General features: G+C 51.2%; 1 protein-coding gene across 9 annotated transcripts in view; it reads left to right on the top strand.

Annotated features, from left to right (window-relative positions):
* The window catches only part of RPS6KA2 (ribosomal protein S6 kinase A2), a 494183-nt gene that overhangs the window by 450190 nt on the left and 16998 nt on the right, over nucleotides 1-26995 (top strand). For all 9 annotated transcript variants that reach the window (XM_078370459.1, XM_078370453.1, XM_078370456.1 and 6 more), the window contains 2 exons: nucleotides 20739-20828; nucleotides 23068-23226. In XM_078370459.1, the coding sequence (XP_078226585.1) occupies nucleotides 20739-20828; nucleotides 23068-23226 (249 nt within the window). The remainder of the gene's footprint in view (nucleotides 1-20738; nucleotides 20829-23067; nucleotides 23227-26995) is intronic.

The following is a 26995-nucleotide window of genomic DNA, read 5'->3' as shown; positions in this document are numbered from 1 at the left end:
AGTGATGTCGTTCTGAGTCACCCGGCCCTTAGCTGTAGTGATAAGGTTTGTTCTGAGTGACCCGGCTCTTAGCTGTAGTGATGTGGTTCTGAGTCACCCGGCTCTTAGCTGTAGTGATGTGGTTCTGAGTCACCCGGCTCTTAGCTGTAGTGATGAGGTTCTGAGTCACCCGGCTCTTAGCTGTAGTGATGTGGTTCTGAGTCACCCGGCTCTTAGCTGTAGTGATGAGGTTCTGAGTCACCCGGCTCTTAGCTGTAGTGATGTGGTTCTGAGTCACGCGGCTCTTAGCTGTAGTGATGTGGTCCTGAGTCACCCGGCTCTTAGCTGTAGTGATGAGGTTCTCAGTCACCCGGCTCTTAGCTGTAGTGATGAGGATCTGAGTCACCCGGCTCTTAGCTGTAGTGATGTGGTTCTGAGTCACCCGGCTCTTAGCTGTAGTGATAAGGTTTGTTCTGAGTCACCTGGCTCTTAGCTGTAGTGATGAGGTTCTGAGTCACCCGGCTCTTAGCTGTAGTGATGAGGTTCTGAGTCACCCGGCTCTTAGCTGTAGTGATGTGGTTCTGAGTCACCCGGCTCTTAGCTGTAGTGATAAGGTTTGTTCTGAGTCACCTGGCTCTTAGCTGTAGTGATGAGGTTCTGAGTCACCTGGCTCTTAGCTGTAGTGATGAGGTTCTGAGTCACCCGGCTCTTAGCTGTAGTGATGTGGTTCTGAGTCACCCGGCTCTTAGCTGTAGTGATAAGGTTTGTGCTGAGTCAACCGTCTCTTAGCTCTAGTGATGTGGTTCTGAGTCACCCAGCTCTTAGCTGTAGTGAAGAGGTTCTGTGTCACCCGGCTCTTAGCTGTAGTGATAAGGTTCGTTCTGAGTCACCCCGCCCTTAGCTGTAGTGATAAGGTTCTGAGTCACCAGGCTCTTAGGTGTAGTGATGAGTTTCTGAGTCACCCGGCTCTTAGCGGTAGTGATGTGGTTCTGAGTCACCCGGCTCTTAGCTGTAGTGATAAGGTTTGTTCTGAGTCACCCGGCTCTTAGCTGTAGTGATGTGGTTCTGAGTCACCCGGCTCTTAGCTGTAGTGATGTGGTTCTGAGTCACCCGGCTCTTAGCTGTAGTGATGAGGTTCTGTGTCACCCGGCTCTTAGCTGTAGTGATAAGGTTCGTTCTGAGTCACCCGGCTCTTAGCGGTAGTGATGAGTTTCTGAGTCACCCGGCTCTTAGCTGTAGTGATGTGGTTCTGAGTCACCCGGCACTTAGCTGTAGTGATGAGGTTCTGTGTCACCCGGCTCTTAGCTGTAGTGATATGGTTCGTTCTGAGTCACCCGGCTCTTAGCTGTAGTGATGAGGTTCTGAGTCACCTGGCTCTTAGCTGTAGTGATGAGATTCTGAGTCACCCGGCTCTTAGCTGTAGTGATGTGGTTCTGAGTCACCCGGCTCTTAGCTGTAGTGATGTGGTTCTGATTCACCCGGCTCTTAGCTGTAGTGATAAGGTTCGCTCTGAGTCACCCGGCTCTTAGCTGTAGTGATGTGGTTCTGAGTCACCCGGCTCTTAGCTGTAGTGATGTGGTTCTGATTCACCCGGCTCTTAGCTGTAGTGATAAGGTTTGTTGTGAGTCACCCGGCTCTTAGCTGTAGTGATGTGGTTCTGAGTCACCCGGCTCTTAGCTGTAGCGATGTGGTTCTGTGTCACCCGGCTCTTAGCTGTAGTGATGTTTTTCTGAGTCACCCGGCTCTTAGCTGTAGTGATGTGGTTCTGAGTCACCCGGCTCTTAGCTGTAGTGATGTGGTTCTGAGTCACCCGGCTCTTAGCTGTAGCGATGAGATTCTGAGTCACCGGGCTCTTAGCTCTAATGATGTGGTTCTGAGTCACCCGGCTCTTAGCTGTAGCGATGTGGTTCTGAGTCACCCGACTCTTAACTGTAGTGATAAGGTTTGTTCTGAGTCACCCGGCGCTTAGCTGTAGTGATGTGGTTCTGAGTCACCCGGCTCTTAGCTGTAGTGATGTGGTTCTCAGTCACCCGGCTCTTAGCTGTAGTGATGTGGTTCTGAGTCACCCGGCTATTAGCTGTAGTGATAAGGTTCGTTCTGAGTCACCCGGCTCTTAGATGTAGTGATGTGGTTCTGAGTCACCCGGCTCTTAGCTGTAGTGATAATGTTTGTTCTGAGTCACCCGGCTCTTAGCTGTAGTGATGTGGTTCTGAGTCACCCGGCTCTTAGCTGTAGTGATGTGGTTCTCAGTCACCCGGCTCTTAGCTGTAGTGATGTGGTTCTGAGTCACCCGGCTATTAGCTGTAGTGATAAGGTTCGTTCTGAGTCACCCGGCTCTTAGATGTAGTGATGTGGTTCTGAGTCACCCGGCTCTTAGCTGTAGTGATAAGGTTTGTTCTGAGTCACCCGGCTCTTAGCTGTAGTGATGTGGTTCTGAGTCACCGGGCTGTTAGCTGTAGTGATAAGGTTTGTTCTGTGTCACCCGGGTCTTAGCTGTAGTGATGAGGTTCTGAGTCACCCGGCTCTTAGCTGTAGTGATGAGTTTCTGAGTCACCCGGCTCTTAGCTGTAGCGATGTGGTTCTGAGTCACCCGGCTCTTAGCTGTAGCCATGTGGTTCTGTGTCACCCGGCTTTAGCTGTAGTGATGTGGTTCTGAGTCACCCGGCTCTTAGCTGTAGCCATGTGGTCCTGTGTCACCCGGCTTGTAGCTGTAGTGATGTGGTTCTGAGTCACCCGGCTCTTAGCTGTAGTGATGTGGTTTTGAGTCACCCGGCTCTTAGCTGTTGTGATAAGGTTTGTTCTGAGTCACCCGGCTCTTAACTGTAGTGATGTGGTTCTGAGTCACCCGGCTCTTAGCTGTAGTGATAAGGTTCGTTCTGAGTCACCGGGCTCTTACCTGTAGTGATGAGGTTCTGAGTCACCCGGCTCTTAGCTGTAGTGATGAGGTTCTGAGTCACCCGGCTCTTAGCTGTAGTGATGAGGTTTTGAGTCACCCGGCTCTTAGCTATAGTGAGGTGGTTCTGAGTCACCCGGCTCTTAGCTGTAGCGATGTGGTTCTGAGTCACCCGGCTCTTTACTATAGTGATGTGGTTCTGAGTCACCTGGCTCTTAGCTGTAGTGATAAGGTTCGTTCTGAGTCACCCGGCTCTTAGCTGTAGTGATAAGGTTCTGAGTCACCCGGCTCTTAGCTGTAGTGATGTGGTTCTGAGTCACCCGGCTCTTAGCTGTAGCGATGTGGTTCTGTGTCACCCGGCTCTTAGCTGTAGTGATGTGGTTCTGAGTCACCCGGCTCTTAGCTGTAGTAATGTGGTTCTGTGTCACCCGGCTCTTAGCTGTAGTGATAACGTTTGTTCTGAGTCACCCGGCTATTAGCTGTAGTGATGTGGTTCTGAGTCACCCGGCTCTTAGCTGCAGTGATGTCGTTCTGAGTCACCCGGCCCTTAGCTGTAGTGATAAGGTTTGTTCTGAGTGACCCGGCTCTTAGCTGTAGTGATGTGGTTCTGAGTCACCCGGCTCTTAGCTGTAGTGATGTGGTTCTGAGTCACCCGGCTCTTAGCTGTAGTGATGAGGTTCTGAGTCACCCGGCTCTTAGCTGTAGTGATGTGGTTCTGAGTCACCCGGCTCTTAGCTGTAGTGATGAGGTTCTGAGTCACCCGGCTCTTAGCTGTAGTGATGTGGTTCTGAGTGACGCGGCTCTTAGCTGTAGTGATGTGGTCCTGAGTCACCCGGCTCTTAGCTATAGTGATAAGGTTTGTTCTGAGTCACCCGGCTCTTAGCTGTAGTGATGTTGTTCTGAGTCACCCGGCTCTTAGCTGTAGTGATAAGGTTTGTTCTGAATCACCCGGCTCTTAGGTGTAGTGATAAGGTATGTTCTGAGTCACCCGGCTCTTAGCTGTAGTGATGTGGTTCTCAGTCACCCGTCTCTTAGCTTTAGCGACGTGGTTCTGAGTCACCCAGCTCTTAGCTGTAGTGATGTGGTTCTGAGTCACCTGGCTCATAGCTGTAGTGATAAGGTTCGTTCTGAGTCACCCGGCTCTTAGCTGTAGTGATTAGGTTCTGAGTCACCTGGCTCTTAGCTATAGTGATGTGGTTCTGAGTTACCTGGCTCTTAGCTGTAGTGATAAGGTTCGTTCTGAGTCACCTGGCTCTTTGCTATAGGTATGTGGTTCTGAGTCACCTGGCTCTTAGCTGTAGTTCTGTGGTTCTGAGTCACCCGGCTCTTAGCTGTAGTGATGTGGTTCGTTCTGAGTCACCCGGCTCTTAGCTGTAGTGATGTGGTTCTGAGTCACCCGGCTCTTAGCTGTAGTGATAAGGTTCGTTCTTAGTCACCCGGCTCTTAGCTGTAGTGATGTGGTTCTGAGTCACCCGGCTATTAGCTGTAGTGATAAGGTTCGTTCTGAGTCCCCCGGCTCTTAGATGTAGTGATAAGGTTCGTTCTGTGTCACCCCAGTCTTATCTGTAATGATGTGGTTCTGAGTCACCCGGCTCTCAGCTGTAGTGATGAGTTTCTGAGTCACCCGGCTCTTAGCTGTAGTGATGTGGTTCTGAGTCACCCGGCTCTTAGCTGTAGTGATGTGGTCCTGAGTCACCCGGCTCTTAGCTGTAGTGATAAGGTTTGTTCTGAGTCACCCGGCTCTTAGCTGTAGTGATGTGGTTCTGAGTCACCCGGCTCTTAGCTGTAGTGATAAGGTTTCTTCTGAGTCACCCGGCTCTTAGCTGTAGTGATAAGGTTTGTTCTGAGTCACCTGGCTCTTAGCTGTAGCGATGTGGTTCTGAGTCACCCGGCTCTTAGCTGTAGTGATGTGGTTCTGAGTCACCCGGCTCTTAGCTGTAGTGATGAGGTTCTGAGTCACCCGGCTCTTAGCTGTAGTGATGAGTTTCTGAGTCACCCGGCTCTTAGCTGTAGTTTTGTGGTTCTGAGTCACCCAGCTCTTAGCTGTAGTGATAAGGTTTGTTCTGAGTCACCCGGCTCATAGCTGTAGCAATGTGGTTCTGTGTCACCCGGCTCTTAGCTGTAGTGATGTGGTTCTGAGTCTCCTGGCTCTTAGCTGTAGTGATGTGGTTCTGTGTCACCCGGCTCTTAGCTGTAGTGATAAGGTTTGTTCTGAGTCACCCCGCTCTTAGCTGTAGTGATGTGGTTCTGAGTCACCCGGATCTTAGCTGTAGCGATGTGGTTCTGTGTCACCCGGCTCTTAGCTGTAGTGATGTGGTTCTGAGTCACCCGGCTCTTAGCTGTAGTGATGTGGTTCTGAGTCACCCGGCTCTTAGCTGTAGTGATAGGGTTCGTTCTGAGTCACCCGGCTCTTAGCTGCAGTGATGAGGTTCGGAGTCACCCGGCTCTTAGCTGTAGTGATGTTGTTCTGAGTCACCCGGCTCTTAGCTGTAGTGATGTGGTTCTGAGTCAACCGGCTCTTAGCTGTAGTGATAAGGTTCGTTCTGAGTCACACGGCTCTTAGCTGTAGTGATGTGGTTCTGAGTCACCTGGTTCTTAGCTGTAGTGCTGTGGTTCTGAGTCACCCGGCTCCTGGCTGTAGTGATGTGGTTCTGAGTCACCCGGCTCTTAGCTGTAGTGATGTGGTTCTGAGTCACCCGGCTCTTAGCTGTAGCGATGTGGTTCTGTGTCACTCGGCTCTTAGCTGTAGTGATGTTTTTCTGAGTCACCCGGCTCTTAGCTGTAGTGATGTGGTTCTGAGTCACCCGGCTCTTAGCTGTAGTGATGTGGTTCTGAGTCCCCCGGCTCTTAGCTGTAGTGATGTGGTTCTGAGTCACCCGGCTCTTAGCTGTAGTGATAAGGTTTGTTCTGAGTCACCCGGCTCTTAGCTGTAGTGATGAGGTTCTGAGTCACCGGGCTCTTAGCTGTAGTGATGAGGTTCTGAGTCACCCGGCTCTTAGCTGTAGTGATGAGGTTCTGAGTCACCCGGCTCTTAGCTGTAGTGATGTGGTTCTGAGTCACCCGGCTCTTAGCTGTAGTGATAAGGTTTGTTCTGAGTCACCCGGCTCTTAGCTGTAGTGATGAGGTTCTGAGTCACCTGGCTCTTAGCTGTAGTGATGAGGTTCTGAGTCACCCGGCTCTTAGCTGTAGTGATGTGGTTCTGAGTCACCTGGCTCTTAGCTGTAGTGATGAGGTTCTGAGTCACCCGGCTCTTAGCTGTAGTGATAAGGTTTGTTCTGAGTCACCCAACTCTTACCTGTAGTGATGTGGTTCTGAGTCACCCAGCTCTTGGATGTAATGATGTGGTTCTGAGTCACCTGGCTCTTAGCTGTAGTGATGTGGTTCTGAGTCACCCGGCTCTTAGCTGTAGTGATGAGGTTCTGAGTCACCCGGCTCTTAGCTGTAGTGATAAGGTTTGTTCTGAGTCACCCGGCTCTTAGCTGTAGTGATGCGGTTCTGAGTCACCCGGCTCTTACCTGTAGTGATGTGGTTCTGAGTCACCCGGCTCTTAGCTGTAGTGATAAGGTTCGTTTTGAGTCACCCGGCTCTTAGCTGTAGTGATGTGGTTCTGAGTCACCCGGCTCTTAGCTGTAGTGATGTGGTTCTGAGTCACTCGGCTCTTAGCTGTAATGTTAAGGTTTGTTCTGAGTCACCCGGCTCTTAGCTGTAGTGATGTGGTTCTGAGTCACCCGGCTCTTAGCTGTAGTGATAAGGTTTGTTCTGAGTCACCCGGCTCTTAGCTGTAGTGATGTGGTTCTGAGTCACCGGGCTCTTAGCTGTAGCGATGTGGTTCTGAGTCACCCGGCTCTTGGCTGCAATGATAAGGTTTGTTCTGAGTCACCCGGCTCTTAGCTGTAATGATGTGGTTCTGAGTCACACGGCTCTTAGCTGTAGTGATGTTGTTCTGAGTCACCCGGCTCTTAGCTGTAGTGAAAAGGTTCGTTCTGAGTCAGCCGGCTCTTAGCTGTAGTGATGTGGTTCTGAGTCACCCGGCTCTTAGCTGTAATGATGAGTTTCTGAGTCACCCGGCTCTTAGCTGTAGTTATAAGGTTCGTTCTGAGTCACCCGGCTCTTAGCTGTACTGATGTGTTTCTGAGTCACCCGGCTCTTAGCTGTAGTGATGAGTTTCTGAGTCACCCGGCTCTTAGCTGTAGTGATGAGGTTCGTTATGAGTCACCCAGCTCTTAGCTGTAGTGATGAGTTTCTGAGTCACCCGGCTCTTAGCTGTAGTGAAGTGGTTCTGAGTCACCCGGCTCTTAGCTGTAGTGATGAGGTTCTGAGTCACCCGGCTCTTAGCTGCAGTGATGTGGTTCTGAGTCACCAGGCTCTTAGCTGTAGTGATAAGGTTCGTTCTGAGTCACCCAGCTCTTAGCTGTAGTGATGAGGTTCTGAGTCACCCGGTTCTTAGCTGTAGTGATGAGTTTCTGAGTCACCCGGCTCTTAGCTGTAGTGATAATGTTCGTTCTGAGTCACCCGGCTCTTAGCTGTAGTGATGAGGTTCTGAGTCACCCGGCTCTTAGCTGTAGTGATGAGGTTCTGAGTCACCCGGCTCTTAGCTGTAGTGATAAGGTTTGTTCTCAGTCACCCGGCTCTTAACTGTAGTGATGTGGTTCTGAGTCACCCGGCTCTTAGCTGTAGCGATGTGGTTCTGAGTCACCCAGCTCTTAGCTGTAGTGATGTGGTTCGGAGTCACCTGGCTCTTAGCTGTAGTGATAAGGTTCGTTCTGAATCACCCGGCTCTTAGCTGTAATGATAAGGTTCTGAGTCACCCGGCTCTTAGCTGTAGTGATGTGGTTCTGAGTCACCCGGCTCTTAGCTGTAGCGATGTGGTTCTGAGTCACCCAGCTCTTAGCTGTAGTGATGTGGTTCGGAGTCACCTGGCTCTTAGCTGTAGTGATAAGGTTCGTTCTGAATCACCCGGCTCTTAGCTGTAATGATAAGGTTCTGAGTCACCCGGCTCTTAGCTGTAGTGATGTGGTTCTGAGTCACCCGGCTCTTAGCTGTAGCAATGTGGTTCTGTGTCACCCGGCTCTTAGCTGTAGTGATGTGGTTCTGAGTCACCCGGCTCTTAGCTGTAGTGATGTGGTTCTGTGTCACCCGGCTCTTACCTGTAGTGATAAGGTATGTTCTGAGTCACCCGGCTCTTAGCTGTAATGATGTGGTTCTGAGTCTCCCGGCTCTTAGCTGTAGTGATGAGTTTCTGAGTCACCCGGCTCTTAGCTGTAGTGATGTGGTTCTGAGTCACCCGGCTCTTAGCTGTAGTGATGTGGTTCTGAGTCACCCGGCTCTTAGCTGTAGTGATAAGGTTCGTTCTGAGTCTCCTGGCTCTTTGCTGTAGTGATGTGGTTCTGAGTCACCCGGCTCTTAGCTGTAGTGATGTGGTTCTGAGTCACCCGGCTCTTAGCTGTAGTGATGTGGTTCTGAGTCACCCGGCTCTTAGCTGTAGTGATAAGGTTTGTTCTGAGTCACCCGGCTCTTAGCTGTAGTGATGTGGTTCTGAGTCACCCGGCTCTTAGCTGTAGCGATGTGGTTCTGTGTCACCCGGCTCTTAGCTGTAGTGATGTTTTTCTGAGTCACCCGGCTCTTAGCTGTAGTGATAAGGTTTGTTCTGAGTCACCCGGCTCTTAGCTGTAGTGATGTGGTTCTGAGTCACCCGGCTCTTAGCTGTAGTGATGTGGTTCTGAGTCACCCGGCTCTTAGCTGTAGTGATAAGGTTCGTTCTGAGTCACCCAGCTCTTAGCTGTAGTGATGTGGTTCTGAGTCACCCGGCTCTTAGCTGTAGTGATGTGGTTCTGAGTCACCCGACTCTTAGCTGTAGTGATAAGGTTCGTTCTGAGTCACCCGGCTGTTAGCTGTAGGGATGAGTTTCTGAGTCACCCGGCTCTTAGCTGTAGTGATGTGGTTCTGAGTCAGCCGGCTCTTAGCTGTAGTGACGTGGTCCTGAGTCACCCGGCTCTTAGCTGTAGTGATAAGGTTTGTTCTGAGTCACCCGGCTTTTAGCTGTAGTGATGTTGTTCTGAGTCACCCGGCTCTTAGCTGTAGTGATAAGGTTTCCTCTGAGTCACCCGGCTCTTAGCTGTAGTGATAAGGTTTGTTCTGAGTCACCCGGCTCTTAGCTGTAGTGATGTGGTTCTCAGTCACCCGGCTTTTAGCTGTAGCGATGTGGTTCTGAGTCACCCGGCTCTTAGCTATAGTGATGTGGTTCTGAGTCACCTGGCTCATAGCTGTAGTGATAAGGTTCGTTCTGAGTCACCCGGCTCTTAGCTGTAGGGATAAGGTTCTGAGTCACCCGGCTCTTAGCTGTAGCGATGTGGTTCTGTGTCACCCGGCTCTTAGCTGTAGCGATGTGGTTCTGAGTCATGCGGCTCTTAGCTGTAGTGATGTGGTTCTGAGTCACCCGGCTCTTAGCTGTAGTGATAAGGTTTGTTATGAGTCACCCGGCTCTTAGCTGTAGTGATGTGGTTCTGAGTCACCCGGCTCTTAGCTGTAGTGATGTGGTTCTGAGTCACCCGGCTCTTAGCTGTAGTGATGTGGTTCTGAGTCACCCGGCTCTTAGCTGTAGTGATAGGGTTCGTTCTGAGTCACCCAGCTCTTAGCTGCAGTGATGAGGTTCGGAGTCACCCGGCTCTTAGCTGTAGTGATGAGTTTCTGAGTCACCCGGCTCTTAGCTGTAGTGATGTGGTTCTGAGTCACCCGGCTCTTAGCTGTAGTGATGTGGTTCTGAGTCACCCGGCTCTTAGCTGTAGTGATAAGGTTCGTTCTGAGTCACCTGGCTCTTTTCTGTAGTGATGTGGTTCTGAGTCACCTGGCTCTTAGCTGTAGTGATGTGGTTCTGAGTCACCCGGCTCTTAGCTGAAGTGATGTGGTTCTGAGTCACCCGGCTCTTAGCTGTAGTGATAAGGTTTGTTCTGAGTCACCCAGCTCTTAGCTGTAATGATGTGGTTCTGAGTCACCCGGCTCTTAGCTGTAGCGATGTGGTTCTGTGTCACCCGGCTCTTAGCTGTAGTGATGTTTTTCTGAGTCACCCGGCTCTTAGCTGTAGTGATGTGGTTCTGTGTAACCCGGCTCTTAGCTGTAGTGATGTGGTTCTGAGTCACCCGGCTCTTAGCTGTAGTGATAGGTTTCGTTCTGTGTCACCCGGCTCTTAGCTGTAGTGATGTGGTTCTGAGTCACCCGGCCCTTAGCTGTAGTGATAAGGTTTGTTCTGAGTGACCCGGCTCTTAGCTGTAGTGATGTGGTTCTGAGTCACCCGGCTCTTAGCTGTAGTGATGTGGTTCTGAGTCACCCGGCTCTTAGCTGTAGTGATAGGTTTCGTTCTGCGTCACCCGGCTCTTAGCTGTAGTGATGAGGTTCTGAGTCACCCGGCTCTTAGCTGTAGTGATGATTTTCTGAGTCACCCGGCTCTTAGCTGTAGTGATGTTGTTCTGAGTCACCCGGCTCTTAGCTGTAGTCATGTGGTTCTGAGTCACCCGGCTCTTAGCTGTAGTGATGTGCTTCTGAGTCACCCGGCTCTTAGCTGTAGTGATAAGGTTCGTTCTGAATCACTCGGCTCTTTGCTGTAGTTATGTGGTTTTGAGTCAACCGGCTCTTAGCTGTAGTGATGTGGTTCTGAGTCACCCGGCTCTTAGCTGTAGTGATGAGGTTCTGAGTCACCCGGCTCTTAGCTGTAGTGATGTGGTTCTGAGTCACCCGGCTCTTAGCTGTAGTGATGAGTTTCTGAGTCACCCGGCTCTTAGCTGTAGTGATGTGGTTCTGAGTCACCCGGCTCTTAGCTGTAGTGATGAGTTTCTGAGTCACCCGGCTCTTAGCTGTAGTGATGTGGTTCTGAGTCACCCGGCTGTTAGCTGTAGTGATGTGGTCCTGAGTCACCCGGCTCTTAGCTATAGTGATAAGGTTTGTTCTGAGTCACCCGGCTCTTAGCTGTAGTGATGTGGTTCTGAGTCACCCTGCTCTTAGCTGTAGTGATAAGGTTTGTTCTGACTCACCTGGTTTTTAGCTGTAGTGATAAGGTTTGTTCTGAGTCACCCGGCTCTTAACTGTAGTGATGTGGTTCTCAGTCACCCGGCTCTTAGCTGTAGCGATGTGGTTCTGAGTCACCCGGCTCTTAGCTGTAGTGATGTGGTTCTGAGTCACCTGGCTCATAGCTCTAGTGATAAGGTTCGTTCTGAGTCACCCGGCTCTTAGCTCTTGTGATAAGGTTCGTTCTGAGTCACCCGGCTCTTAGCTGTAGTGATGAGGTTCTGAGTCACCCGGCTCTTAGCTGTAGTGATGAGTTTCTGAGTCACCCGGCTCTTAGCTGTAGTGATGTGGTTCTGAGTTACCCGGGTTTTAGCTGTAGTGATGTGGTTCTGAGTCACCCGGCTCTTAGCTGTAGTGATAAGGTTCGTTCTGAGTCACCCGGCTCTTACTGTAGTGATGTGGTTCTGAGTCACCCGGCTCTTAGCTGTAGTGATGAGTTTCTGAGTCACCCAGCTCTTAGCTGTAGTGATGTGGTTCTGAGTCACCCGGCTCTTAGCTGTAGTGATTAGGTTCGTTCTGATTCACCCGGCTCTTACCTGTAGTGACGAGTTTCTTAGTCACCCGGCTCTTAGCTGTAGTGGTGAGTTTCTGAGTCACCCGGCTCTTAGCTGTAGTGATGTCGTTCTGAGTCACCCGGCTCTTAGCTGTAGTGATGTGGTTCTGAGTCACCCGGCTCTTAGCTGTAGTGATAAGGTTCGTTCTGAGTCACCCGGCTCATAGCTGTAGTGATGAGGTTCTGAGTCACCCGGCTCTTAGCTGTAGTGATGAGTTTCTGAATCACCCGGCTCTTAGCTGTAGTGATAAGGTTCGTTCTGAGTCACCCGGCTCTTAGCTGTAGTGATGAGGTTCTGAGTCACCCGGCTCTTAGCTGTAGTGATGCGGTTCTGAGTCACCCGGCTCTTAGCTGTAATGATAAGGTTTGTTCTGAATCACCCGGCTCTTAGCTGTAGTGATGTGTTTCTGAGTCACCCGGCTCTTAGCTGTAGCGATGTGGTTCTCAGTCACCCAGCTCTTAGCTGTAGTGATGTGGTTCTGAGTCACCTGGCTCTTAGCTGTAGTGATAAGGTTCGTTCTGAATCACCCGGCTCTTAGCTGTAGTGATAAAGTTCTGAGTCACCCGTCTCTTAGCTGTAGTGATGTGGTTCTGAGTCACCCGGCTCTTAGCTGTAGCGATGTGGTTCTGTGTCACCCGGCCTTTAGCTGTAGTGATGTGTTTCTTAGTCACCCGGCTCTTAGCTGTAGTGATGTGGTTCTGTGTCACCCGGCTCTTAGCTGTAGTGATAAGGTTTGTTCTGAGTTACCCGGCTCTTAGCTGTAGTGATGTGGTTCTGAGTCACCTGGCTCTTAGCTGTAGGGATAGGGTTTGTTCTGAGTCACCCGGCTCTTAGCTACAGTGATGAGGTTCGGAGTCTCCCGGCTCTTAGCTTTAGTGATGAGTTTCTGAGTCACCCGGCTCTTAGCTGTAGTGATGTGTTTCTGAGTCACCCGGCTCTTAGCTGTAGTGATGTGGTTCTGAGTCACCCGGCTCTTAGCTGTAGCGTTGTTGTTCTGTGTCACCCGGCTCTTAGCTGTAGTGATGTTTTTCTGAGTCACCCGGCTCTTAGCTGTAGTGATAAGGTTTGTTCTGAGTGACCCGGCTCTAAGGTGTAGTTATGTGGTTCTGAGTCACCCGGCTCTTAGCTGTAGTGATAGGGTTCGTTCTGAGTCACCCGGCTGTTAGCTGTAGTGATGAGGTTCTGAGTCACCCGGCTCTTAGCTGTAGTGATGAGTTTCTGAGTCACCCGGCTCTTAGCTGTAGTGATGTGGTTCTGAGTCACCCGGCTCTTAGCTGTAGTGATGTGGTTCTGAGTCACCCGGCTCTTAGCTGTAGTGATAAGGTTTGTTCTGAGTCACCCGGCTCTTAGCTGTAGTGATAACGTTCGTTCTGAGTCACCCGGCTCATAGCTGTAGTGATGAGGTTCTGAGTCACCCGTCTCTTAGCTGTAGTGATGAGTTTCTGAATCACCCGGCTCTTAGCTGTAGTGATAAGGTTCGTTCTGAGTCACCCGGCTCTTAGCTGTAGTGATAAGGTTTGTTCTGAGTCACCCGGCTCTTAGCTGTAGTGATGTGGTTCTGAGTCACCCGGCTCTTAGCTGTAGTGATAAGGTTCGTTCTGAGTCACCCGGCTCTTAGCTGTAGTGATGTGGTTCTGAGTCACCTGGCTCTTAGCTGTAGTGATAAGGTTCGTTCTGAATCACCCGGCTCTTTGCTGTAGTGATAAGGTTCTGAGTCACCCGGCTTTTAGTTGTAGTGATGTGGTTCTGAGTCACCTGGCTCATAGCTGTAGTGATAAGGTTCACTCTGAGTCACCCGGCTCTTAGCTGTAGTGATGTGGTTCTGAGTCACCCGGCTCTTAGCTGTAATGATGTGGTTCTGAGTTACCCGGCTCTTAGCTGTAGTGATAAGGTTCGTTCTGAGTCACCCGGCTGTTAGCTGTAGGGATGAGTTTCTGAGTCACCAGACTCTTAGCTGTAGTGATGTGGTTCTGAGTCACCCGGCTCTTAGCTGTAGTTATGAGGTTTTGAGTCACCCGGCTCTTAGCTGTAGTGATGTGGTTCTGAGTCACCCGGCTCTTAGCTGTAGTGATGAGTTTCTGAGTCACCCGACTCTTAGCTGTAGTGATGAGGTTCTGAGTCACCCGGCTCTTAGCTGTAATGATGTGGTTCTGAGTCACCCGACTCTTAGCTGTAGTGATAAGGTTCGCTCTGAGTCACCCATCTCTTAGCTGTAGTGATGAGTTTCTTAGTCACCCGGCTCTTAGCTGTAGTGATGAGGTTCTGAGTCACCCGGCTCTTAGCTGTAGTGATAAGGTTTGTTCTGAGTCACCTGGCTCTTAGCTGTAGTGATGTGGTTCTGAGTCACCCGGCTCTTAGCTGTAATGATGTGGTTCTGAGTTACCCGGCTCTTAGCTGTAGTGATGTTGTTCTGAGTCACCTGGCTCTTAGCTGTAGTGATGAGGTTCTGAGTCACCCGGCTCTTAGCTGTAGTGATGAGTTTCTAAGTCACCCGACTCTTAGCTGTAGTGATGAGGTTCTGAGTCACCCGGCTCTTAGCTGTAATGATGTGGTTCTGAGTCACCCGACTCTTAGCTGTAGTGATAAGGTTCGCTCTGAGTCACCCATCTCTTAGCTGTAGTGATAAGGTTCGTTCTGAGTCACCCGGCTCTTAGCTGTAGTGATGAGGTTCTGAGTCACCCGGCTCTTAGCTTTAGTGATGAGTTTCTGAGTCACCCGGCTCTTAGCTGTAGTGATGTGGTTCTGTGTCACCCGGCTCTTAGCTGTAGTGATGTGGTTCTGAGTCACCCGGTTCTTACCTGTAGCGATGTAGTTCTGAATCACCCGGTTCTTAGCTGTAATGATGTGGTTCTGAGTCACCCGGCTCTTAGCTGTAGCGATGTGGTTCTGAGTCACCCGGCTCCTAGCTGTAGCGATGAGGTTCTGAGTCACCCGGCTGTTAGCTGTACTGATGTGGTTCTGAGTCACCCGGCTCTTAGCTGTAGCGATGTGGTTCTGAGTCACCCGGCTCTTAGCTGTAGCGATGTGGTTCTGAGTCACCCGGCTCTTAGCTGTAGTGATGTGGTTCTGAGTCACCCGGCTCTTAGCTGTAGTGATAAGGTTCTGAGTCACCCGGCTCTTAGCTGTAGTGATGTGGTTCTGAGTCACCCGGCTCTTAGCTGTAGTGATGAGGTTCTGAGTCACCTGGCTCTTAGCTGTAGTGATGAGGTTCTGAGTCACCCGGCTCTTATCTGTGGTGATGTGGTTCTGAGTCACCCGACTCTTATCTGTAGTGATAAAGTTTGTTCTGAGTCACCCGGCTCTTATCTGTAGTGATGTGGTTCTGAGTCACCCGACTCTTAGCTGTAGTGATAAGATTCGTTCTGAGTCACCCGGCTCTTAGCTGTTGTTATGTGGTTCTGAGTCACTCGGCTCTTAGCTGTAGTGATGTGGTTCTGAGTCACTCAGCTCTTAGCTGTAGTGATGTGGTTCTGTGTCACCCGGCTCTTAGCTGTAGTGATGTGGTTCTGAGTCACCCGGCTCTTAGCTGTAGTAATGTGGTTCTGAGTCACCCGGCTCTTAGCTGTCGTGATGAGATTCTGAGTCACCCGGCTCTTAGCTGTAGTGATGTGGTTCTTAGTCACCCGGCTCTTAGCTGTAGTGATGCGGTTCTGAGTCACCCGGCTGTTAGCTGTAGTGATGCAGTTCTGAGTCACCCAGCCCTTAGCTGTGGCGATGCAGTTCTGTGCTACCTAGTCCTTAACTCTAGTGTTGCGGTGTGGCCACACAGTCCTGGAGCATGGGCCAGCCTTCTTGAGGAGGTGCTCCAATCTGTATTCACGTGAGACTGTTGAAAAGAACGTCACGTTTCTGCGCTCATCTTCATACTGTGTGTGTAATTTGTGGACTGAAAAAGAAATGGAATTAAGACAGATGAATAATAAGCATGAATAGAGCTTATTTTTAGAGGGAGAACTGATGAGCTTGGAAATTTTAATTTTTCCCACCAGGAAGAAACAGGAGTTCTTTCTCTCTGTCCTTAGTTTAAATTAATTTTATAGGAGAAGGTGTGTTAAATTTCACATGCTCTCCTACCCTTATTTCAAGTATGATGCTGATCTTTTTGGCAAGTCAGAGGAAATGCCCTCCGTAGCACCCGCATTCTGCAAGCCTGTGAGCTCACACTCCCATCTGCATAGTCAGTGCCTCAAAGCCATCTGGTCAAGTTGCTCTGTTTCCCAAGAGACATGTCTCCACTGGTGGAGAGAGATGAGAAATACAGGAAAGGTGGAGAAATGCAAGGACCAGAGGAAGAGGGAAAGGTGTGTCCAGAGCAGGGAAGCCGCCTGTTACTGCCTTCGGCGGGCAGGAGGAAAGGCGCATCGGGAGCAGTGAAATCTCTGGTTCCCACCTTGGGCCGGCAGGAATGGCAGAGTTTTACAAGTGGCTGCATGTGTCACTGCTAAGGAAGATCACAGTTGTGTGCCATCCATGTTGAACCCAGAATTGCTGTATGGATATTCGGACAGCTGGACTTAGCATCTCTAAAGACGGTGGAAATACTCAGCTTGCTCTGTGGCAACACCATGAAAAGCGTATTTACCAGCTGTGGTGGGTGGCCAGTGCCTGGGTAGTGTTTTCTATAGGTCGTAGGTGTCCTTTCTAACCAGCTGTTGCCAGGTGAGAAAAAGAAAGCTAAGAGAGCTTGTCCCTGCCTACCGCGCCACTCCTGCCCTGCGGCGGGTCAGTATTATTTGAGCATTGGCCTGGAGGGGAGGCCTTGCTCATCACCACGCTGGCTGAGAAGGCTTCCCTGTTTATTGCATAGTGAAGATTATAAAACAGTATTATTCTCAGAATGAGGAACGCCATCTACCAGAGCTTGCTCTAATAAGAGCGAATCCAACATGGTCAACCCCAAGAAACTGACCGCATGGAGAATAAGTCACTGCCTGGTGCTCCTGGCCACAGTGCCCAAACCCAGCTTCCTGCAGCAGACCCTGGCCTTGTGCTCCGGGACCATAGCCACAGCGCACTCCCTGTGCGAGCACTCTCCATCCTTACCTTTCTCGAATAGCTCTCCCTCCCTGCAAAAATAAAAACAAAAGCAAAAAAAAAAAAAAAAATCCCGCAAAAGAGTTCCAGGGAAAAGCAGCCGTCACTTCCTGACAGCGTCCAGAGGGAAACATGGGATCGGAACTGCCTTGCCACTTTGGGTCCAAGCCTTGTCTGCGCAGACTTGATTTGGAACAATTCTGCCCAGGGCAGGAGAAGGCAGAAGCCCAGGAGGACGATGTGAGAACCTATTCCTGCTGTGACTCCACTGTGGAACTTCCCTTCCAGAACAGGGATCGCCATTACCCCTGTAAACCCACCCTCCTCACTTATCTGAGGCTGGGAGGCCAGGAAGCAAGGAAGCCAGGAGGCTGACTGTTAGGGGCCATTTCCACGCCTCTGGCTTCTGGGCAGGTTCTGCTAATGCAAGACAAACACCACCAGAGTGTGAAGAGAGGTGTGGAGCCGAGGCCTTTCTGCCCACAGCCCCTGTCAGGGTGCACCTCCCCACCCAGAGCAACCCCTTCTGGTCCTGTGACCGCCCCTGCACAGTTCTTTGGCCTTGGGAGCCACAACTGCCCCCAAGGCATGAGAGCGTGCCTTGCTCACCAGCCACTGACCCTCTGGCCACTCTACTCTTTTGCAAACAATCCTTTAATGAAGCCCTCTGGGTTGACCCAGTTGGTGTGAGGTCTGATTGTTTTTCCTGGGGCTTTCACTGAAACTCGCTCTGCTGCTAACGTTAGTTTTGAACGTCACACTCCTTCATGGCACTGACTTGCCGTGAAGATTCAGGGACAGGACCCAAGGCGGCATTTCAGGGCCATAACGTGGCAGGTCAAAGCCACTTGGTCCCTTGCCTGGGGACATCAGGGTAATTCTATTTTATCTCTGTAATAAGAATAACTCACTCCTACCAAGTGCTTTCTCCTTGTACCAGGGAGAATATGAAGCGATCAATTCACATTCATTTGCTAAATCTTTACAGTGACCCAGGGGAGTGCCTGCTGTTTCCTAGTTTTTACAGATGAAGAAAGCTAGGTTCGGAGAGGCACGGGGAGCTGCTGCCCTGCGGAGAGACACAGCTCTACTCATGAGCCCCTCAGGGTCTCCTCCAGATGAGCTCCTGCTCGCATGGGACCTGGGCCTGGGAGCTTCTCTTATTTTCCTCCATTTCCCCAAATGCCACCTCACAGAACTGCTGGTGTGTGGTGTTCGGTTGCGGACAGAGGTGCTTTGGGGGTGCCACCAAGCAATTAATGATTTTGAAAAAGTCATAACTAATCCATTCAAAGTGTACTGAAAGCCAACACGCATGCTCCAGAGTGTATCAGACTCCAGCACACGACCAGGACAGCAGCCGGGACGGGTTGAAATCCAGTGCGCCTCACATGCACGCACACACGCTAGCTTTTATTCCAACTGAAAATAGTTTTTAAAGTAAGCAAGATTTTAAGGTAGTCTGTCTTTGAAAACTGTTCACCAGTACTTATAAGTCAGAGTTTTTCTGAAGACACAACAGAAGAACATATAGAAATAAAATAGATACCAGGGCTGACAGGGCAGCGTCTGTAGTCCCAGATTCTTTAAAACAGTACTCGCATTGTTCTCCAATTTCAGCTTACAAAATACATTTTGGAATTCTTTCTTTAATTTTTGAGTAGACAATATATTCTTGGGGTTCAAAATTTTACAAAATTCATGCAGACACAGCAAGGTCTCCCTCCCACCGAGGCCCCCAGGCGCCGTTCCCCTCCTCACAGGCAGCCCAGGCAATTGAATGTTTCCTCCTTCCCTCCAGGGGGATTTTATGCACCCACAAGGAAGTAGACGTGCCCATTTGCATTCTTCTCTCCAGTTTTAAACCGAGGGATGGCTTAGGGAGCGCCTGCTCCCCGGCGACCTCTTCCACTCAGTGTCTCTTGAAGATCGTCCCTGGCGGTGGCGGAAAGGCTCCCGCTTTCTTGGTCACTCTGCATCCTGTTCCATCGTGAGATTCATGCTAAGAACACATCCCTTTATCACAAAATCATATTTGAAAAAACTTCTTCTACTGAATTTTTTATAAAAATCCATAAATGTATTTTAACCTTCTCTAATTGCAAAGAGAGGATCCCAGAGAGACGGGATACCCTCAGGCAGCTGGGAGCAGCGGAGTTCAGGCACCTGACAGCCAGCTTCCCCTCTAAGGAGTGCAGGACTAGCCCCCCAGGACCCAGACTAAGGCTGTGGAACATGAGGGAGCATCCCCTACCCCTCCTCCTTCAGCGGTTTTTTAAAAAGTCTCTACTTGAGAATGATGCATTTATGTTGCTAATGGAAATAATCCTAGTGCCCTCGCTAAAACTTTTGTAGGGTTAAATGCAGCCAAAGGAGAGAAATGTTGTGTCCAGAAAGGGACCCTAACTTTTCTGTCTGTTTAACAACACAAGCTGTTACACACATCATGGGCCACAGATGCAGTCAGAGCCGAGTGGTGGCCGTGACAGAGCATCCTTTAAAACCATAATGGGGTGAGAACTGGCACTATGGTGATTTTTTTATAATGGTGACAGGGGCGGAGGGTGACTACGGGACAGAGTACAAGCAGTGAGTCAAATGCTGCCCAAGCGTTTGGCTTTCTAAAGTAAAGAGATAGCCAGGTGTGGTGGCTCACACCTGTAATCTCAGCACTTTGGGAGGCTGAGGCAGGAAGATCACTTGAAGCCAGGAGTTCGAAACCAGCCTGGGCAACACAACAAGACCCCATATTTACAAATAACTTAAAAATAGCTGAATGTGGTGGCACACACCTCTGTAGTCCTAGTCACTCTGGAGGCTGAGGCAGGAGGATTGCTCGAGCCCAGGGGTTTGATGTTGCAGTGAACTGTAAGCATATAAGCTTGCACCGCTGCACTCCAAGCTAGGCAACAAAGACCCTGTCTCTAAAAACCACAATTAAAGAAATAGAGTGTTATACAAAGCTCTGCTTAGAGACTTTGATAAGACAGAAGTTAAAAGCAAATCACCCTCATATACTAGTAGTAAAGTGACTGCACATTCTCCAGATAGTGACTATTTGACAATTAGTTTGAGCTAATGTGCAAGAATAGTACAAATCATGGTTAGGAAGGTGTTTCCCGTTGCTTTTCTTCTGTTCTGAGTGTTGTTTGCAATATACACGTTGCTGATTTCCCGTGAGTGGGGTGCCCTCCTGCCACTGGTCCTGTCCCACGGCAGGGCGGGACTTAGGCATCTCCAGGGGGCTTCACCACCAGGGGCCAGCAGTGACTTCCTGCTTCCAAGGCAGGCTTAAATCACGATGCCCTGTCCTCGGAAACCATATGTCTTCATGGGGTTGAAGCAACTTTGTCTGTTATCCTAAGATATCGGCTGGAGAAGCTGGGCAGGGGTGGGGAGCTTGCATATGGGAACGACAGGGCAGGTCTGGTCCTCACACTATCCCCAGCATCTCTTGGTGAGAGCCGTGCGCCTCACCTCATTCTGTGGCTGGTTTGTAACTCCCGGAACAAGGAAGGAGGCGCACAGTGGTTGGTGGCTGCTTATGGCTGGTGGCCACTACGGAGGGTGGGACGTATTCTGTTATTTGGTGGCACCTGCATGAGCTCCCTACACGTGCATCACCACCCAGCCTTACAATGTCTTAAAATTCATTGAATTTTAAGCCTTGTACTGAAGCCTTGTACTCCTTTTTTTTTTTTTTTTTTTTTCTCTCTTTTTTGAGACAGAGTCTCGCTCTATCACCAGACTGGAGTGCAGTGGTGCTATCTCAGCTCCCTGCAACCTCCACCTTCCGGGTTCAAGTGATTCTCGTCATCAGCCTACTGAGTGGCTGGGATTACAGGCACGCACCACCATGTCCGGCTAATATTTGTATTTTTAGTAGAGACCATGTTTTGCCATGTTCGCCTGGCTGGCTGGTCTTGAACTCCTCACCTCAAGCCACCTGCCTGCCTTGGCCTCCCAAAATGCTGACATTACAGGTGTGACCCACCTTGCCTGGCCTGTACTCCTCTTTTTAAATGTAAATCTTAAGCTAGTTGTAAAAGAAAGGACTTGCCATGAATTTCCAGGCAATATCAAGTTATCTCTTGGTCAGGTGTGAGATTGTAGTGGGTGGGTCACCTGGGGCCAGGCATCCAGATGCAAGAGTCCACCAGCAGATACCACCCAAAGCCTAAAAGTAGACCTCTCACTGCCACGTGCTGTGTTTGTTCTAGATCATCGATAAGAGCAAGAGGGACCCCTCGGAAGAGATCGAGATCCTGCTGCGGTATGGCCAGCACCCCAACATCATCACCCTCAAGGATGTGAGTGCCTGGAGCAGCAGCACCCCGCTTCCTTCTGTTTCTTCAACCGACACAAAAATGTTCCCATTCACGTTGAGTGCGCTTTCCCACATCTCAAGCCTGTCTGAGCTGGTTTTCACCACCCACACCCCTCAGTCACTTGGAGCTGACTTGCTGGACTGTGTACTCAGATCTTTTCCAGAGCCATCACCCCGTCATGCAGGGTGCAAGTGAAACGAGGCAGAGATGGCTCGTGTGAATTACAGGCCACAGATGGAGTCTCTCCTTGTCTTTCCTACACATGGCAAACCTGGAAAGGCAGGAACGATGAGAGGGCATGGGTCACATCCACTCTCAGATCACAGCCCTGGCTTGGAGCTTCTCAAAGCTTCTGTGGCTTTCTCTGTTAGAAGATTGGGGTCATTTTCTCTAGGGTAGGGTGGGGACCAGGAACCAGGCAAACTGAACCATTCAGAAAGTCCCACAGCACCCCTAGAGGCCCATGGGGTGCAGCACTTGGGATCCGGGAGCAGAGACAGGAGACGGTTTTCCTCCTCACACTCCAACTCCAAAATGATTCCAGCATTATGAACCTAGAGCCACAGATACTGGGCCTACCTCAGTTTGCCTCATGCAGAGTGATAAGTATGTGCAAATGGTCTTAACATGCAAGCTTGGAATAGAATTGGCGGGGCTCACTGGCTCACACCTGTAATCCCAGCACTTTGGGAGGCTGAGACAGGCGGATCACGAGGTCAGAAGTTTGAGACCAGCCTGACCAACATGGTGAATCACTGTCTCTACTAAAAATACAAAAATTAGCCAGGTGTAGTGGTGTAGCGTGTGCCTGTAATCCCAGCTAGTCAGGAGGCTGAGGCAGGAGAATTGCTTGAACCCAGGAGCCAGATGCTACAGCGAGCTAAGATGCTATTACACTTCAGCCTTGGCAACGAAGTGAGACTCTGTCTCAAAAAAAAAAAAAAATAGCCAGAGCAAGCCAGGTGTGGTGGCTCATACCTGGAGGCCTAGGCAGGCAGATCACTTGAGGTCAGGAGTTCAAGACCAGCCTGGCCAACATGATGAAACCCTATCTCTACTGAAAATACAAAATTAGCCGGCTATGGTTGTACACACCTGTAATCCCAGCTACTGGGGAGGCTGAGGCAGGAGAATCGCTTAAACTCAGGAGGCGAGGTTGCACTGAGCTGAGATTATACCATTGCACTCCAGCCTGGGCAAGACTCTGTCTCAAAAAAAAAAAAAAAAAAAAAGAATATTCAGAGTGTATTGTTTTTGTTGAGTTCATGAGATAAAAGCCAGTATCAGAAGACTATCTTTTTCTGTTTCTTCTCTGAAGCAACAGCATGGCTCTGATACGTAACTTGGCCCTGGACTCTGCCTAGCCTCTTTGTGCTGCCCACGCCTGGCCACTCAGTGCTGTCTGTACAGTAGCAGCCAGACATCATGGGAAGCTGGTTAGAAATGCAGAGGGCCAGGCCCACCGGAACAAGGTCCCCAAGACTGGATGCGTGTTACAGTTTGAAAAGCACTGCCCTGAGGCCCTGCTCTGGCTAGGTCTTGTGCCAACGTTAGCGTTTCTTAATGCCCAAATATCTCTGGCAGGCCAGGTGCAGTGGCTCACGCCTGTAATCCCAGCACTTTGGGAGGCCAAGGCAGGAGGATCACTTGAGATCAGGAATTTGAGTCCAGCCTGGCCAACTTGGCAAAACCCCGTCTCTACTGAAAATACAAAAATTAGTCTGGCATGACGGTGTGCGCCTGTAATCCCAGCTACTCAGGAGGCTGAGGCAGAATTGCTTGAACCTGGGGGCCAGATATTATAGAGAGCTGAGATGGTGCCTTTGCATTCCAGCCTGGGTGACAGAGTGAGATTCCATCTCAAAAAATAATAATAATAAATAAAACAAAAAATAAATATCTCCTGGCAGAGTCATGAAGCCATTCATCTCAGCTAAGGACATGTCCATCTCATATGCCTTTACTCAGTCCCTGCTTAGCAGTGGATTATTAAAGGCATTTTCTACCTGAAAAGAGGAAATCACACCTGGTATGACAAGAATGGCCATTTGCTTCTTCCCTGCAGAAGCCTCGGTTTCACTCCTAGAGGCCCTGCGGTCCCAGCCTCTCCCCTCTGACATCCCTCTCCCGTCCCTTCAGGAGAGGTTGCTCTTCTGCAGTAACCAGCCACAGGGGCGTGCCCATCCCTGAGGCCTGTGTGTGCCCTGTCTCCACCCTGCAGGTCTATGATGATGGCAAGTTCGTGTACCTGGTGATGGAGCTGATGCGCGGCGGGGAGCTCCTGGACCGCATCCTTAGGCAGAGATACTTCTCAGAACGCGAGGCCAGTGATGTGCTGTGCACCATCACCAAGACCATGGACTACCTCCACTCCCAGGGGGTAGGAGCCGCGCCTGGGGCAGCCGTCGGGGAGGCAGGAGCTTCAGGGCAGGACCCAAAACCACAAGGGTTTGTGGGTTCAAGAGCTGGGAGTGCAGATTGTCCTGGAATTCCTTCCGTGCACCATCATCCCCCTTGTGTCTGGAGGCTCGGTGACGGTGCAGGGGAAGAAAAGTTCCCTTTTCCCTCTGCCCATCTTAATTCTTTGGTGGAGGCCCTATAAGCAAGATTGGCCAAAGACAGGTTAACAAGAGAGAAACCGAAGTCTGTTACCATGCGCATGTCACATACACATGGGAGCACTGGCCAGGAGTAACTCCGGGCTGTTAGGACTGGAGCTGACATAGCATCTTAACAAAAGAACAATAAAGTTGCCAGGCGCAGTGGCTTATGCCTGTAACACACCACTTTTGGAGGCTGGGGCAGGTGGATCACCTGAGGTCAGGTGTTCGAGACAAGCCTGACTAACATGGCAAAATCCCATCTCTACTAAAAATACAAAAATGAGCTGGGCAGGGTGGCACATGCCTGTAATTCCAGCTACTCGGGAGGCTGAGGCAGGAGAATCGCTTGAACTCAGGAAGTGGAGGCTGCAAGCAGCCAAGATCATGCCACTGCACTCCAGCCTGGGCCACAGAGCAAAATTCTGTCTCAAATAAAAAAATATATTTAAAAGAACAGTAATATTTAAAGAAAAAGGACTGAGTTTTTAGGGCAGCAAACTGTGAGATGCTAAGTCTATGGGAAACTAACAGAAGGTGAAGGCTTGTCAGGGACATGTGTCATGGAGATATTTCTGGTGGCTTCTCCGGGCTGTAAGGGTCTAGCATTCCCCTTCCATCCTTCCTGACAAAGAGGACAGGAGGGACACCTTTCCCCATTTATATCCTGGTTTTAGGGAAAGGGGGAGGGCAGAGAGCTTTGCTTACATCTGCATCTTTTCAGTTGTTTTCAGCTCAAAATAACCTTATGCCAAAGCGGCTTGTTTTGGGGTGCCTGACTCTGCTACTCTCTGAGGGTCTAAAATCATTTGTACCAACTTTAGCCACAGAAATACTTTGGCCTTAATCAAAAGAAATTGAGAATTTTCGTTACTTGCAGTGGGTAAAGTTGAATTCATTAACTGGTGCACAGAAATGCTGAGGCCGGGGTGGCAGTGATGCCTGGGGTTGATATGGGCCCCACCGTGATCCAGGCTGTGCTGCATGCTCTTCATTCACTGACTCCGAACCCTAGACCACACCCACTGTGCAGGTGAGGGGCCCAGGAGCGTGAGGATCTTGTCCAAGGTCGCACATGAGGAGGTGGCAGTGGGGTTGGACCCCGGCCCTCTGGTTCCAGGCCTTGCACTTGGTCCCAGCCCTGCCCTCCCAGGGAGGTGGCTGCGCCATATCACACATTTCCCCTGCGCCCACTCTTCCCAGTGTGTCTCCTGGGGCAGGAAATCCAGTCTTAGGCAGCTGTGTGCGTGGTCCTGAGTCTTCAGAATGCAGTCATCTCCAAAGAGGGAACGTGCTTCCAGGACCACACCCTGGGTCGCTTCTGGGTGGTCACCCGGTGGTCTTGACCGTTAAGCACTTCCCAGTTTTCCCACAACAGTCAGACTCAGAGGAAGCCCTTCGGATGATGTTTCCTGCAGATCTGCTCTTATGTAATGAGGGAGGTAATGGAAGTGAAGCCACAATCTTTCATTTCCTTGCTGTCAGGACCTCTGTCAACCGGGCCTGACTGCTAGAGGGTGTCCCTTTCATTCCCTTCTGCATCCTCCCGCTGGATTTTATTAGGACAACTGGGGCGTTCAAGATCCAAGCTGTATACAGGCACGCCACATGTGCTCACAATGGCCCTCTGTCCCCTCAGAAGACATTGCTTTGTGCTCTAAATAACCACTGTGCTTTGAGGTATACTGGCCCCACCACATTGCAGCCAGCGCAGCTCAGGGAGGCTTCCAGGCACAATTGCAGAGTGACTGAGTGATCACGTGGTCCAGTCCGTCTCCCCCATGGGTTGGTGCACCCAGGACAGCAGTTGCCTGGTCCGTGCCACTCACCGGCACTGCTCTAACACCAAGCAGTGCATGGGGCGGGCGCACAGGGAATAGTTAATGAATGAACATCATCTTTAAAATGTTTTTCATTCCCGCCACCAGAGCTCACTACATTTCCATTTATGTAACAGCTCCAGTGAGCTGCGGCCCCATCTTGGAGAGGTGCTCACTTATGTATTCAAATATTCATTCCCTGTAAAAGCAGGTGACTCCAGGGGCTCAGATGTGAGTGACCAACACAGGAGAGTGAGAGAGGGTGGGGGGTCCTCCAGAGAAGACAGCAGCTGTTGACCCCACTGGTCTGCTGCCTGACTGCCGGACCTGCTGGGAAGACAATTCCAAAACACACCCTCCCCTGCGAACGCACCCACCCTCCCTCTCCAGCTCAGTCCTCGGCCCCATGTGGGCACCGTCCCTTCTGCCTTGCAGGTTGTCCCCAGCTCAGTCCTCAGCCCCCATGTGGACACCGTCCCTTCTGCCTTGCAGGTTGTCCCCAGCTCTGTCCTCAGCCCCACGTGGGCACCGTCCCTTCTGCCTTGCAGGTTGTCCCCAGCTCGGTCCTCAGCCCCACGTGGGCACCGTCCCTTCTGCCTTGCAGGTTGTCCCCAGCTCGGTCCTCAGCCCCACGTGGGCACCGTCCCTTCTGTCTTGCAGGTTGTCCCCAGCTCGGTCCTCAGCCCCACGTGGGCACCGTCCCTTCTGTCTTGCAGGTTGTCCCCAGCTCGGTCCTCAGCCCCACGTGGGCACCGTCCCTTCTGTCTTGCAGGTTGTCCCCAGCTCGGTCCTCGGTCCCCACGTGGGCACCGTCCCTTCTGTCTTGCAGGTTGTCCCCAGCTCGGTCCTCAGCCCCACGTGGGCACCGTCCCTTCTGTCTTGCAGGTTGTCCCCAGCTCGGTCCTCAGCCCCACGTGGGCACCGTCCCTTCTGTCTTGCAGGTTGTCCCCAGCTCGGTCCTCAGCCCCACGTGGGCACCGTCCCTTCTGTCTTGCAGGTTGTCCCCAGCTCGGTCCTCAGCCCCACGTGGGCACCGTCCCTTCTGTCTTGCAGGTTGTCCCCAGCTCGGTCCTCAGCCCCACGTGGGCACCGTCCCTTCTGTCTTGCAGGTTGTCCCCAGCTCGGTCCTCAGCCCCACGTGGGCACCGTCCCTTCTGTCTTGCAGGTTGTCCCCAGCTCGGTCCTCAGCCCCACGTGGGCACCGTCCCTTCTGCCTTGCAGGTTGTCCCCAGCTCGGTCCTCAGCCCCACGTGGGCACCGTCCCTTCTGTCTTGCAGGTTGTCCCCAGCTCGGTCCTCAGCCCCACGTGGGCACCGTCCCTTCTGTCTTGCAGGTTGTCCCCAGCTCGGTCCTCAGCCCCACGTGGGCACCGTCCCTTCTGTCTTGCAGGTTGTCCCCAGCTCGGTCCTCAGCCCCACGTGGGCACCGTCCCTTCTGTCTTGCAGGTTGTCCCCAGCTCGGTCCTCAGCCCCACGTGGGCACCGTCCCTTCTGTCTTGCAGGTTGTCCCCAGCTCGGTCCTCAGCCCCACGTGGGCACCGTCCCTTCTGTCTTGCAGGTTGTCCCCAGCTCGGTCCTCAGCCCCACGTGGGCACCGTCCCTTCTGTCTTGCAGGTTGTCCCCAGCTCGGTCCTCAGCCCCACGTGGGCACCGTCCCTTCTGTCTTGCAGGTTGTCCCCAGCTCGGTCCTCAGCCCCACGTGGGCACCGTCCCTTCTGTCTTGCAGGTTG

The sequence above is a fragment of the Callithrix jacchus genome, chromosome 4, assembly GCF_049354715.1.
Source record: "Callithrix jacchus isolate 240 chromosome 4, calJac240_pri, whole genome shotgun sequence".
Lineage (NCBI taxonomy): Eukaryota > Metazoa > Chordata > Mammalia > Primates > Cebidae > Callithrix > Callithrix jacchus.
Note: the sequence above shows the minus strand (reverse complement) of the source record. Positions and strands in the feature narration are given on the sequence as shown.